The sequence below is a fragment of the Oryzias latipes genome, chromosome 9 (assembly GCF_002234675.1).
Source record: "Oryzias latipes chromosome 9, ASM223467v1".
Classification (NCBI taxonomy): domain Eukaryota; kingdom Metazoa; phylum Chordata; class Actinopteri; order Beloniformes; family Adrianichthyidae; genus Oryzias; species Oryzias latipes.
In genome coordinates this window covers 823,690-837,952 of record NC_019867.2, presented here as the reverse complement: position 1 = coordinate 837,952, position 14,263 = coordinate 823,690, and the positions used below count along the sequence as shown (strand labels likewise).

The 14,263-nt window shown below is 45.8% G+C and overlaps 1 protein-coding gene and 1 long non-coding RNA gene across 5 annotated transcripts in view; both read left to right on the top strand.

Annotated features, from left to right (window-relative positions):
* LOC101167013 (A disintegrin and metalloproteinase with thrombospondin motifs 3) overlaps positions 1-6,571 on the top strand; it is a 112,967-nt gene extending 106,396 nt beyond the window's left edge. For all 4 annotated transcript variants that reach the window (XM_023958119.1, XM_023958118.1, XM_023958120.1 and 1 more), the window contains 3 exons: positions 1,287-1,494; positions 3,550-3,667; positions 4,664-6,571. In XM_023958119.1, coding sequence (XP_023813887.1) covers positions 1,287-1,494; positions 3,550-3,667; positions 4,664-5,103 — 766 coding nt within the window. In that variant the 3' untranslated portion in view covers positions 5,104-6,571. The remainder of the gene's footprint in view (positions 1-1,286; positions 1,495-3,549; positions 3,668-4,663) is intronic.
* A 4,516-nt stretch (positions 6,572-11,087) lies between these two features.
* Positions 11,088-13,933, top strand: LOC111947861. The gene is made up of 2 exons (XR_002873809.1): positions 11,088-11,551; positions 13,101-13,933. It is a non-coding gene; the product is annotated as an uncharacterized LOC111947861 (long non-coding RNA).
* Positions 13,934-14,263: the final 330 nt, after the last annotated feature.

Sequence of the window (14,263 nt, the reverse complement as noted above, 5' to 3'; positions counted from 1 at the left end):
AAATATTTGGACAGAGACGCATTCTTTCTAATTTAGTTTCTGTACATTATCACAGTGAATTTTAAATAAAACGACTCAGATGCCATTGAAGTGCAGACTTTCGGCTTTTATTCCATGGGTTGAACACAAAGATTGGATAAAAATGTGAAAAACTAAAGCATTTTTAAACACAATCCCTTCATTTCATGGACTCGGATGTAATTGGACAACTGACTTCCATGCTATTGCATGGGCAGGTGTGGGCAATTCCCTTGTTATGTCATCATGAGTGAAGCAGATAAAAGGCCTGGAGGTGATTAGAGGACTCGTGCTGCATTTGGAAGATTCTGCTGTGAACAGAAAACATGCGGTCAAAGGAGCTCTCCATGCAGGTGAAAGGAGCCATCATTAAGCTGCGAAAACAGAGACAGACTGTCTGCGCAGATCCAGGTGAATGCAGCCCTGTCTGCGCAGATCCAGGTGAATGCAGCCAAACTGATTGGACGGTGTTTCATAATACAGATGGACAACGACCCAAAACATCCAGCCAAAGCAACTCAGGAGTTTATTAAAGCAAAGAAGTGGAACATTCTGGAATGGCCAAGTCAGTCACCTGATCTGAACCCAATTGAGCAGCATTTCACTTGTTGAAGACTAAACTTCAGACAGAAAGGCCCACAAACAAACAGCAACTGTTTGCTGCTGCAGTAAAGGCCTGGCAGAGCATTCAGAAGGAGAAAACCAGCATCTGCTGATGTCCATGAGTTCAAGACTTCAGGCTGTCATTGCCAACAAAGGCTTTTCAACCAAATATTAGGAATGACCATTTGTCCAATTACTTATGAGCCCATGAAATGACTGGATTGTGTTTAAAAATGCTCTAGTTTTTCACATTTTTATACAATCTTTGTGTTCAACCCATGGAATAAAAGCTGAAAGTCTGCACTTCAATGGCATCTGAGTGGTTTTATTTCAAATTCAATGTGGTAATGTACAGAAACTACATTAGAAAGAATGCGTCTCTGTCCAAAGATTTATGGTCCTGACTGTAGATGGGATTGTTGGAATTCTTAGTGGTAGAGAATCAATCAGTTTAGTGACAATCTGCCTCTCTTTTATTTTTAAACTGTAAATAAGTTTTTGTCAGAAACGGTTTTTCTGCATCTGGACTTTGCCTCCTGTTCCTACCGCCGTTGCCATGCCAACCGGAGGTGTTGCTCCAAAGGGGAACGCCTGGCAGAGAGACTTTAAACTGAATATGTCACAGGAGAAACTGTCTGCCCAGTAATTCCTGCGCTTTCCTCCAGGTGGGTCTCAGACGAGTGGGAGCACTGCACCAAAACCTGCGGCAGCCTGGGCTTCCAGATCCGGACGGTCCGCTGCTTGCAGCTCTTCCACGACGGCACCAACCGCTCCATCCACAGCAAATACTGCAGCAACGAGAAGCCGGAGAGCCGCAGGCCCTGCAACCGCACACCCTGCCCCTCGCAGTGGAGGACGGGGGCGTGGTCTGAGGTATCATCACACAGGAACCACAGACACCTGCCTGTCACTTTCACCTGAAAGGAGACCAACACTTGAAGAAGCACTGAAGCGTTGTTACTGATGCTGCTGAAGGACATTTGAAAACTTTGGTACCCAAACGCAACACGACTACGTTTAAGAAAATCCTGCAGCCCTTCAGAGAGCTTCTTTAATTCTGCCTCACTGGAAACTTCAGAGACTGTCAGAAAGTCTAGTGATGCAGAAGAATGGTGGAGCAGATGACAGCTGATGAGACCGATGCTCTTCACGTCCTGAGCTGTGGCCAGGAGGATAACCAGAGAGTCATGAGCAGATAACAAGAGGATAACCAGAGAATAACCAGAAAATAACCAGAGAGTAATTAAAAGATAACCAGAGAGTCATTAGCAGATAACCAGAAGATAACCAGAGAGTAACCAGAGGATAACCAGAAGATAACCAGAGAGTAATTAAAAGATAACCAGAGAGTCATTAGCAGATAACCAGAAGATAACCAGAGAGTAACCAGAGGATAACCAGAAGATAACCAGAGAGTAATTAAAAGATAACCAGAGAATAACCAGAAAATAACCAGAGAGTAACCAGAGGATAACCAGAAGATAACCAGAGTCATTAGCAGATAACCAGAAGATAACCAGAGAGTGATTAAAAGATAACCAGAGAGTAACCAGAGAGTCATTAGCAGATAACCAAAAGATAACCAGAGAGTAACCAGAGGATAACCAGAAGATAACCAGAGAGTAATTAAAAGATAACCAGAGAATAACCAGAAAATAACCAGAGAGTAACCAGAGGATAACCAGAGAGTAATTAAAAGATTACCAGAGAGTAACCAGAGAGTCATTAGCAGATAACCAGAAGATAACCAGAGAGTAACCAGAGGATAACCAGAAGATAACCAGAGAGTAATTAAAAGATAACCAGAGAATAACCAGAAAATAACCAGAGAGTAACCAGAGGATAACCAGAAGATAACCAGAGAGTCATTAGCAGATAACCAGAAGATAACCAGAGAGTAATTAAAAGATAACCAGAGAGTAACCAGAGAGTCATTAGCAGATAACCAAAAGATAACCAGAGAGTAACCAGAGGATAACCAGAAGATAACCAGAGAGTAATTAAAAGATAACCAGAGAATAACCAGAAAATAACCAGAGTAACCAGAGGATAACCAGAGAGTAATTAAAAGATTACCAGAGAGTAACCAGAGAGTCATTAGCAGATAACCAGAAGATAACCAGAGAGTAACCAGAGGATAACCAGAAGATAACCAGAGAGTAATTAAAAGATAACCAGAGAATAACCAGAAAATAACCAGAGAGTAACCAGAGGATAACCAGAGAGTAATTAAAAGATAACCAGAGAATAACCAGAAAATAACCAGAGAGTAACCAGAGGATAACCAGAAGATAACCAGAGAGTCATTAGCAGATAACCAGAAGATAACCAGAGAGTAATTAAAAGATAACCAGAGAATAACCAGAAAATAACCAGAGGATAACCAGAAGATAACCAGAGAGTAATTAAAAGATAACCAGAGAATAACCAGAAAATAACCAGAGAGTAACCAGAGGATAACCAGAAGATAACCAGAGAGTCATTAGCAGATAACCAGAAGATAACCAGAGAGTAATTAAAAGATAACCAGAAAATAACCAGAGAGTAACAGACTTCCTCTGCAGACGTTCACTGAAGGTTCTTCTGTGTTCATCGGAGGTTCTGGCATTAGAAACTGCACAGTTCCAGTCAGGCGTAGTCAGATGCATCTCTCTTTGGTGATGTGGCTGTCAGAAGCCTTCACACTGGTTGCTAAGGGAAACATGAGACTCAAAAATTGGTCCCCGTCTACGGACCCATCAACTTTACAGAGATAAAACTTTAAATCCAAATGTGACGGTCCCATCAGCCTCATTCTGACCCACGTTCCAGCCTGAGACTACAACCATTAGAATTCCAACAGATAAAGACTTCTACCTAAACATTTCACCATAAAGTCTCAGACACGTTGCGGCTCAGCCTGACTCGCTGCTGTTGCCCCTCCCACAGTGCTCCGTGACGTGTGGAGAGGGGACGGAAAGGCGACTGGTCACCTGCAGGATGGGAGATCAGTGTTTCGGAGAGAAACCGGAGACGGTGCGGCTGTGTAGACCTGGATCCTGCTACGGTGAGTCAGCCGATCACACAGCGGGTTCTGCTGTTCGGGCCTGAAACGGCTGCAGAGCATGACATCAGCACTTCACCTGTATGACATCAGCACTTCACCTGAATGACATCAGCACTTCCCCTGAATGACATCAGCACTTCCCCTGAATGACATCAGCACTTCCCCTGAATGACATCAGCACTTCCCCTGAATGACATCAGCACTTCCCCTGAATGACATCAGCACTTCACCTGAATGACATCAGCACTTCACCTGAATGACATCAGCACTTCCCCTGAATGACATCAGCATTTCACCTGAATGACATCAGCACTTCACCTGAATGACATCAGCACTTCCCCTGAATGACATCAGCATTTCACCTGAATGACATCAGCACTTCACCTGAATGACATCAGCACTTCCCCTGAATGACATCAGCACTTCCCCTGAATGACATCAGCACTTCACCTGAATGACCTCCAGCACAGTAATCCCCAACCCCCCAGGCACTGACAGGAACTGGTGGGCCGTAGGTCACTTGGTACCGGGCTGCATAAAAATGACATCATTTCCACCATTTCTATTTATTTATTGCCAGTTTTATTTATAAAAGCGCATTCTGCCCTTCACATCTGCCTATAATCTCCTCGATCACGTCGTCAAAATGTTGATATCACTAAATAATAAAGCTGGAAGCTGTTTCCAAAAACCAAACGTCTTCAGGAAGCTTTGCTCTGAAAACGTCGTCCACGGAGCGGGTTTGGCAGCTCAGACACTTTGATCCAAACAGAAAATGAAAGACTTTAGAACTTTAGTGACCCACTGGGTCTGTCTGGGTTCTGGAGCGCTGATACTTTTGGTTCACCTCTGAACCAGCAGACTGTGAGACGGGTCCATGAACCTGCAGGCAGCCTGCTGAGGCCCGGTTCATCCAGACGTTTGTCACTAACTGGACGGTCCATAGAACCGGGTCGTTCTGCTTCTGAACTCCCTCTGGATCTGCTCTGTTTTCAGATGGGCCGTGTCATGGAGACAAATCCATCTTCTGCCAGATGGAGGTTCTGGCCCGGTACTGTTCCATTCCTGGCTACAACAAGCTGTGCTGCGACTCCTGCAGGAGGCGCAGCGGCGTCCTGTCCCTGTTCTCCGAGGCGGCAGAGACGGAGGAGCACGTCCGGTTCGGCTCCGCCTCCCAGCTGTTGGAGACTCTGACGGCGCCCGGCAAAGCTGGCAGAGCCAAACAAAGTTCGGGGAAAAGACCGAGCGCTGTGGCAGCGAAACACATCCCCACGCCGGTGCCGCAGAAGGAAAGCCCGACCAAGGTCAGCGGCGTGCTGCGCAGGCTCCCCAGACATTCAGATGTTCAGAGGAGGGGCGTGGCCACGGCGCCACCTCTCACAGCAGATCCCAAAGGTCAAAGGTCTCGATGTTTAGATCCTGGCGTGGAGAGATGAGGCCGGCGCTCGTCTCTGCAGGACTCTTCCAGCTCCAGCCTGAGACGTCCCACACCAACACGGCGACAGAAAAGTGCTGGTTCACTTTGGAGAACTGCAACACGGCGCCGAACACTGGCGCTCAAAAACGAACGGGGAAAATCCCACCAACATCCAGGCCAGACAGCGGGAAGAAACGGCGAGGAACCACATCACCAAAGAAGAACTCATCACTTCCTCAGCAGAGACCTGCAGGTCCAACCGACGCTTCTCCTCCACGAGTCCAGAAGAGCCACTTCTGATGACAGAACCCGAACCAGCTCAGTGACGGCTCCAACATGTCAAAGATCAAACCTTCATCCTCCTCAACTCCTCCACTAATTCAGTCTGACTCTAATCTGCAGACAAACGGCGTCAGCGGGAAACGTTGGCGCCGCCTCCTCCCGTTCTGACATCAAAGGTTTAGCCTGGAATCCTATTGGGCTTTAAATGATGCAAATGACCGTCATGGCGCTGACACCTTTTCCTTTACATCTGCGTGGAGCCAGACCCCCATCGCTTTTGCAGGACCCTGCAGCTGTTCCTCTCAGAGCTTTTTAGTGTTTGAACGTTTTCTAAAGGCAGCAACAGCTACGGCAAAGGCTGAGGGACATTCTCACAGCTCCTGGTCTGCAGACCTTTTGGAGACACTTTTTACGGGTTTTTGTCCACATTTGCAATTTTTAAAGTTAAGGAAAATAAAAATATTCTCATGGTTCTATTAAATAAACAAATTAATTTGATTTTTTATGGGCAGAGCATGAACAACTGAAGTGTTTTTTAATGGATTCAGGATTGAAAGTTGAAATTCTCCAGAGGTTTCCATTGGGAATTCAGAATCTTCTTGGTCTTTTCCTCCTCCTCATGTGGAGCTTCCTCCTGTCAGCTGTTCGCCGTGGCTGCGTCTCGGTGCTTCCTCTCTGGAGGCGTGGCTTCCTTCTAAGGGTTTCCTCACAACCACCATGCATCCGACTGCAAAACACAGTCCAGCGTTTTGGGCCAAGCAAAGACGCCTTCACTCTTTCTTCTGTGTACAGATGGTGTAAATAGCACAAGAGTGCCTGGATATTTATTGAAACTCACCTGTTCCAGCCCCCACCCCACCCCCCACCCCGCCGCCTGTTTCCTCCATGGACTTCAGCTGACCATGGTTTTTAGATGGACATGCTGTCAGAAGCTGGAGGAGGGTCTGGGGCTGCTCCACCTCTCCTCCGCCCGTCAGAGCTGGCTGCTGAACTCTAGAGAGCTGTAGCTGTAAATGTCGTAGACGTAGATGTTCCGAAGACAATCCCTGAGCTGCAGACCGATGGATGGCGTAGCGTCCCGGCGTGCTGGACTGACGGCGAGTCGCTCTCTGCTCTCTGCTTGGTATTTGTGTAGATGACAGTGTACTACTGATGCTGTTTGTGGTTCTGGGGAGCACATAGAAATAAAGACTCTGATGGACGCCTGTGGACTCAGTCTGGCTTTCTCTACAACCTTCCAGCTGACCGTTCCTGCTGAACTTTGCTGGACATTCCTGAATGTTGCTGAACGTTCCTGCTAAACATTGATGAACGTTGCTAAATGTTTCCTGCTAAACGTTCCTGAACGTTGCTGAACGTTCCTGCTAAACGTTCCTGAACGTTGCTAAATGTTTCCTGCTAAACGTTGCTGAACGTTGCTGAACGTTCCTGCTAAACGTTCCTGAACGTTGCTAAATGTTTCCTGCTAAACGTTGCTGAACGTTCCTGCTAAACGTTCCTGAACGTTGCTAAATGTTTCCTGCTAAACGTTGCTGAACGTTCCTGCTAAACGTTCCTGAACGTTGCTAAATGTTTCCTGCTAAACGTTGCTGAACATTGCTGAACGTTCCTGCTAAACGTTCCTGAACGTTGCTGAACGGTTCCTGCTAAACGTTGATGAACGTTGCTAAATGTTTCCTGCTAAACGTTCCTGAACGTTGCTGAACGTTCCTGCTAAACATTGATGAACGTTGCTAAATGTTTCCTGCTAAACGTTCCTGAACGTTGCTGAACGTTCCTGCTAAACGTTCCTGAACGTTGCTAAATGTTTCCTGCTAAACGTTGCTGAACGTTCCTGCTAAACGTTCCTGAACGTTGCTAAATGTTTCCTGCTAAACGTTGCTGAACATTGCTGAACGTTCCTGCTAAACGTTCCTGAACGTTGCTGAACGTTCCTGCTGAACGTTGCTGAACGTTCCTGCTAAACATTGATGAACGTTGCTAAATGTTTCCTGCTAAACGTTCCTGAACGTTGCTGAACGTTCCTGCTAAACGTTCCTGAACGTTGCTAAATGTTTCCTGCTAAACGTTGCTGAACGTTGCTGAACGTTCCTGCTAAACGTTCCTGAACGTTGCTAAATGTTTCCTGCTAAACGTTGCTGAACATTGCTGAACGTTCCTGCTAAACGTTCCTGAACGTTGCTGAACGTTCCTGCTAAACGTTGATGAACGTTGCTAAATGTTTCCTGCTAAACGTTCCTGAACGTTGCTGAACGTTCCTGCTAAACGTTCCTGAACGTTGCTAAATGTTTCCTGCTAAACGTTGCTGAACGTTCCTGCTAAACGTTCCTGAACGTTGCTAAATGTTTCCTGCTAAACGTTGCTGAACATTGCTGAACGTTCCTGCTAAACGTTCCTGAACGTTGCTGAACGGTTCCTGCTAAACGTTGATGAACGTTGCTAAATGTTTCCTGCTAAACGTTCCTGAACGTTGCTGAACGTTCCTGCTAAACATTGATGAACGTTGCTAAATGTTTCCTGCTAAACGTTCCTGAACGTTGCTGAACGTTCCTGCTAAACGTTCCTGAACGTTGCTAAATGTTTCCTGCTAAACGTTGCTGAACGTTCCTGCTAAACGTTCCTGAACGTTGCTAAATGTTTCCTGCTAAACGTTGCTGAACATTGCTGAACGTTCCTGCTAAACGTTCCTGAACGTTGCTGAACGTTCCTGCTGAACGTTGCTGAACGTTCCTGCTAAACGTTCCTGAACGTTCCTGCTAAACGTTCCTGAACGTTGCTGAACGTTCCTGCTAAACGTTCCTGAACGTTGCTAAATGTTTCCTGCTAAACGTTGCTGAACGTTCCTGCTAAACGTTGATGAACGTTGCTAAATGTTTCCTGCTAAACGTTCCTGAACGTTGCTGAACGTTCCTGCTAAACATTGATGAACGTTGCTAAATGTTTCCTGCTAAACGTTCCTGAACGTTGCTGAACGTTCCTGCTAAACGTTCCTGAACGTTGCTAAATGTTTCCTGCTAAACGTTGCTGAACGTTCCTGCTAAACGTTCCTGAACGTTGCTAAATGTTTCCTGCTAAACGTTCCTGAACGTTGCTGAACGTTCCTGCTAAACATTGATGAACGTTGCTAAATGTTTCCTGCTAAACGTTCCTGAACGTTGCTGAACGTTCCTGCTAAACGTTCCTGAACGTTGCTAAATGTTTCCTGCTAAACGTTGCTGAACATTCCTGCTAAACGTTCCTGAACGTTGCTAAATGTTTCCTGCTAAACGTTGCTGAACATTGCTGAACGTTCCTGCTAAACGTTCCTGAACGTTGCTGAACGTTCCTGCTGAACGTTGCTGAACGTTCCTGCTAAACGTTCCTGAACGTTCCTGCTAAACGTTCCTGAACGTTGCTGAACGTTCCTGCTAAACGTTCCTGAACGTTGCTAAATGTTTCCTGCTAAACGTTGCTGAACGTTCCTGCTAAATGTTCCTGAACGTTGCTAAATGTTTCCTGCTAAACGTTGCTGAACATAGCTGAACGTTCCTGCTAAACGTTCCTGAACGTTGCTGAACGTTCCTGCTAAACGTTCCTGAACGTTGCTGAACGTTCCTGCTGAACGTTGCTGAACGTTCCTGCTAAACGTTGCTGAACGTTGCTGAACGTTCCTGCTAAACGTTCCTGAACGTTCCTGCTAAACGTTGCTGAACGTTGCTGAACGTTCCTGCTAAACGTTCCTGAACGTTGCTGAACGTTCCTGCTGAACGTTGCTGAACGTTCCTGCTAAACGTTCCTGAACGTTCCTGCTAAACGTTCCTGAACGTTGCTGAACGTTCCTGCTAAACGTTCCTGAACGTTGCTGAACGTTCCTGCTGAACGTTGCTGAACGTTCCTGCTAAACGTTCCTGAACGTTCCTGCTAAACGTTCCTGAACGTTGCTGAACGTTCCTGCTAAACGTTCCTGAACGTTGCTGAACGTTCCTGCTGAACGTTGCTGAACGTTCCTGCTAAACGTTCCTGAACGTTGCTGAACGTTCCTGCTAAACGTTCCTGAACGTTGCTGAACGTTCCTGCTAAACGTTCCTGAACGTTCCTGCTAAACGTTGCTGAACGTTGCTGAACGTTCCTGCTAAACGTTCCTGAACGTTGCTGAACGTTCCTGCTGAACGTTGCTGAACGTTCCTGCTAAACGTTCCTGAACGTTGCTGAACGTTCCTGCTGAACGTTGCTGAACGTTCCTGCTAAACGTTCCTGAACGTTCCTGCTAAACGTTCCTGAACGTTGCTGAACGTTCCTGCTAAACGTTCCTGAACGTTGCTGAACGTTCCTGCTGAACGTTGCTGAACGTTCCTGCTAAACGTTCCTGAACGTTCCTGCTAAACGTTCCTGAACGTTGCTGAACGTTCCTGCTAAACGTTCCTGAACGTTGCTGAACGTTCCTGCTGAACGTTGCTGAACGTTCCTGCTAAACGTTCCTGAACGTTGCTGAACGTTCCTGCTAAACGTTCCTGAACGTTGCTGAACGTTCCTGAACGTTGCTAAACTTTCCTGCTAAACGTTCCTGAACGTTGCTGAACGTTCCTGCTAAACGTTCCTGAACGTTGCTGAACGTTCCTGCTGAACGTTGCTGAACGTTCCTGCTAAACGTTCCTGAACGTTCCTGCTAAACGTTGCTGAACGTTGCTGAACGTTCTTGCTAAACGTTCCTGAACGTTGCTGAACGTTCCTGCTAAACGTTCCTGAACGTTGCTGAACGTTCCTGCTGAACGTTGCTGAACGTTCCTGCTAAACGTTCCTGAACGTTGCTGAACGTTCCTGCTAAACGTTCCTGAACGTTGCTGAACGTTCCTGAACGTTGCTAAACTTTCCTGCTAAACGTTCCTGAACGTTGCTGAACGTTCCTGCTAAACGTTCCTGAACGTTGCTGAACGTTCCTGCTGAATGTTGCTGAATGTTGCTAAACGTTGCTGAATGTTCCTGAACGTTGCTAAACTTTCCTGCTAAACGTTCCTGAACGTTGCTGAACGTTCCTGCTAAACGTTCCTGAACGTTGCTGAACGTTCCTGCTGAATGTTCCTGAACGTTGCTGAACGTTGCTGAATGTTGCTGAATGTTGCTAAACGTTGCTGAATGTTCCTGAACGTTGCTAAACTTTCCTGGTAAACGTTGATGAACGTTGCTAAATGTTTCCTGCTAAACGTTGCTGAACGTTCCTGCTAAACGTTCCTGAACGTTGCTGAACTTTCCTGCTAAACGTTCCTGAACGTTGCTGAACGTTGCTAAACGTTGCTGAATGTTCCTGCTAAACGTTGCTGAACGTTCCTGCTGAACGTTGCTGAATGTTGCTAAACGTTGCTGAATGTTCCTGCTAAACGTTGCTGAACGTTCCTGCTAAACGTTCCTGAACGTTCCTGAACGTTGCTGAACGTTCCTGCTGAACGTTGCTGAATGTTGCTAAACGTTGCTGAATGTTCCTGAGCGTTCATCAACGTTCCTGAACGGTCCTGCTAAACGTTGCTAAGGTGCAACTTTTAAAAACAACAGTTCTTCCTTTAACCCCAGTAAATCTGATGTCAGATCAGGACAGAATCTCAGAGGTCTGCAGACATTCTCCTGAGGATGGTTGCCATGGTGAAGGAGATTCTACTGTTTCATGATCTAAGTGGAGCGCCCCCTGCAGGGCAGATAGCTCCAGGTGTGAAGATTTTTCCATTTCTAAAAGCACAAACATTTCTCAGAAACCAGAAAAAATTCAATTTGATGGGGAAAAAAATAACTCTATGACCCATCTACCCCCACCTCCACCTCCCAGGGCAGGAGGATGCTGTCACGGTCTTCAGAATGTCTTTTTTGTAGTTTAAACTCCTAAACTAACATTATAAATGTGTTAAAATGGGCAAACAATAAAGAAAGATCAGAAATGTCATGATGACACACAGACAGGTTGAGGGTTCATGAACTTTAACCTCGTTAGAGTTTTATTGACGTCAGCTGCTTCTCTCCAAACATCACTGATGTGGTCTTTGCTCCAGTTCAGTCCCTCTTCATCTCAGCCGACCTCACAGCATTTTGGAGACTCAGATGGTCATTTTCTGCTCCAGTCAGCCTCCGTTTGCTTTTATTTTCTCAGCGTTCTCCCCGTTTTCACTTCAGGACAAAACCATCAGGAGGAAGGAAGCCAGGCAGAGGAAACATTTACAGATGTGAGTTTGAGCCTCTACGTCTTCGTCTTATCGAGCTCTAGACGCTGCAGCTCCAGGTCAACTGTGAGCCGAGGACGCCCCGAGAACCAGAGCAGAACATCCAACCAATCCCATTTAGGAAGTTTGTTCCGAAGCAGTCGGTCCAGATTCATCAGCAGATCATCTGAAGATTTCCATCTTTTTTCCAGGGGGGGTATTCCCCGGAAGCAGGTTATGCTAGCTCCTACAGTAAGTTTGAGGCTAAGGAAGTTGATAACCTGAGTTTACGGTACCTCCAGAAATGGAGGTATGTTTCAGGGTAGGTCAAGTTGCCATAGCAACTCATGCTCTGAACATAACCTGGTCTGGAGCAGGTTTAGTTGAAGGTTAGTTTGTTTTCAGAGAGGTGAAGCAGCATGGCGTGTCCATTTGAAGATGATTTAGTGGATGAGAAGCTCTGTCAGTCTGCCCCAGGGCAGCTGTGGCTACAACCGTAGCTACCATCACCAAGTATGAATGAGGAGTGAATGAATAATGGACACAATGTAAGCGCTTTGGGTGTCTTGAAAAGCGCAGATAAATCCAATCCATTATTATTAGATAATACTTTTTCCACCATGAGAGGGTGATAAGACCACATATGGATGTTGGAAAGAGAAACTTTATACTTTGATCTAACTTAGTTATTTGCTTCAGTTAAGAGAAATCCTTTGTTTGTTAAGTCAGTTTAAAAATAACACGTAGTTTTCAGACAATTATTTTCCTTTCATTCAAATTAATTCAATTAAGTAGGTGTAACTTTGGTGCTGCTGTTAGATCGGCAGCGCAAGGGATTGTGGGATACCATTCCCTTTGCCTATCTGGACGGATTTGGGTTTAAGTGTGGCTTTTTGACCAAATGTGTTTAGTTGTTTTCTGTTTTGCCGAGTTATTTTGTCCCACTGTGCTTATGTCTCTGCACCATGAGTGAGAGTGAAGGAGAGGATGATGAGTTTATAGAGCACCGCTACCGCATATTACTGTAATAACAATGACGGAAAGTTATTTAATGAATTTATGCACACTGTGCATTTCTTTCCCGTCCTTTTTATTATAATAAAAATGAACATATCTGCCGGCTCATACTTAGACATATGAGAGATCAAGAAATATAATTAATTAAGATGGAAAAATATTAATTGAATTGGAGTAATATGACATTTAGTTAGATAAATACATAAATTTGAGTTGTAAAAACAATTATTGAGTTTTATAGACGTAAGAAATTAGGTTGATTAAATTTAACTCAATTATTTGTTACCAACAGAAGTAATTCAAACTCAGGAAGGCTGTTCCATGGTGTTTCTCAGGAAAGAACCCAAAGTCCAAACGAGCTCTGAGCCGGTTCAGCTTTTTGGAGATGACTGTCAGACTCTTTTGTTTCTGCTTCTTTCCTCCTTTGAGCCTTGATGCTCCTCTGTCTGCCAGCTCAGGCGGCGCCAAACCGGCTTTTCTGCACGAGATCCCTGATAGAAAGGCAGAGGAGGCTGTGCGTTGACCGGCATCTGCATTCTGCTGTAAACATTTTTAGAATCTCCAAAGCGAAGCCGCCAGAACATCTCTGCACACGACGGAGACGTCCCAGAAACCCGACTGGAGCCTGCAGAGTCTGAGATCCTCTGAGATGAGACAAAGCCCTGAGGAAGAGGAGGGGAGGGGCTGAGACCTGTGAAGACACAGAAGACGTTCCACCACAGCGCCGTTCTGATGTTCTTCTGGTTCCTTCTTCAGAGTCTGGAGCTTTTCCCCTGGACGATTTTATCCGTGGAGCTTTGCTCTTTCCTGCAGGCACCACAGGGTTTGTTCCGTAGTTATTAGCTCCATCAACCATTCTCCTCATCATCAGATGATGAAGACCCCCCCCCACCACCCCCCAGCACAGCTCTGGTAGAAGCTCACTCCTCTGTGGACACATCCAGCGTCTGTCACTGCAGGAGAAGTCCAGAACAACCCCCCCACCCCCGCTGTGACTCTGAAACAGAGTCAGAACGGGGGGGGGGGTTTGACATATTTTCATACTAATCCAGGCAGGAAAAAACAGAAGCGACCCAAAAACTGAACAAAGAACTGCGACGTGGGCACTCAGAACCAGAACATCCAGGATCAATCCTGAAGTTGAATCATGGCGTCTGGACTTCAAATCTGCTTCCCAGCGGCCGAGGACGTCACCTCCTGATGGATCGTGTGATCAGGCGTTCAACGTGGCAGTGAGCACTAAAAAACCAAAAAAAGCGAATGCAGACGTCACAGAACCTGACCAAGTTCTATCTTATGTCTTATGAAGTATCAACAAGGGTTAAAGGAACCCACTGTTCTGGCATTAACCCGCAAATATTATGTATAAAAGAAATATGTTTTCAACCAGTTTTTAGTCCTTTATTCTTATTTGTGTGGTTTGGATCGTTTTTGGCACACAAAGCAAACTATTTAAGTGGTGTTGTGGACCTGGACTGCAGCGCCGGTTTTCTAGAGAAGCTGTTCTCACAGGAAACTGATAAACAGAAAACTGCCTTTTCATCCTCTACCAGCAGCTACCTTCATGTCTTCTTCATCCTCTACCAGCAGCTACCTTCATGTCTTCATCATCCTCTACCAGCAGCTACCTTCATGTCTTCTTCATCATCTACCAGCAGCTACCTTCATGTCTTCATCATCATCTACCAGCAGCTACCTTCATGTCTTCTTCATCCTCTA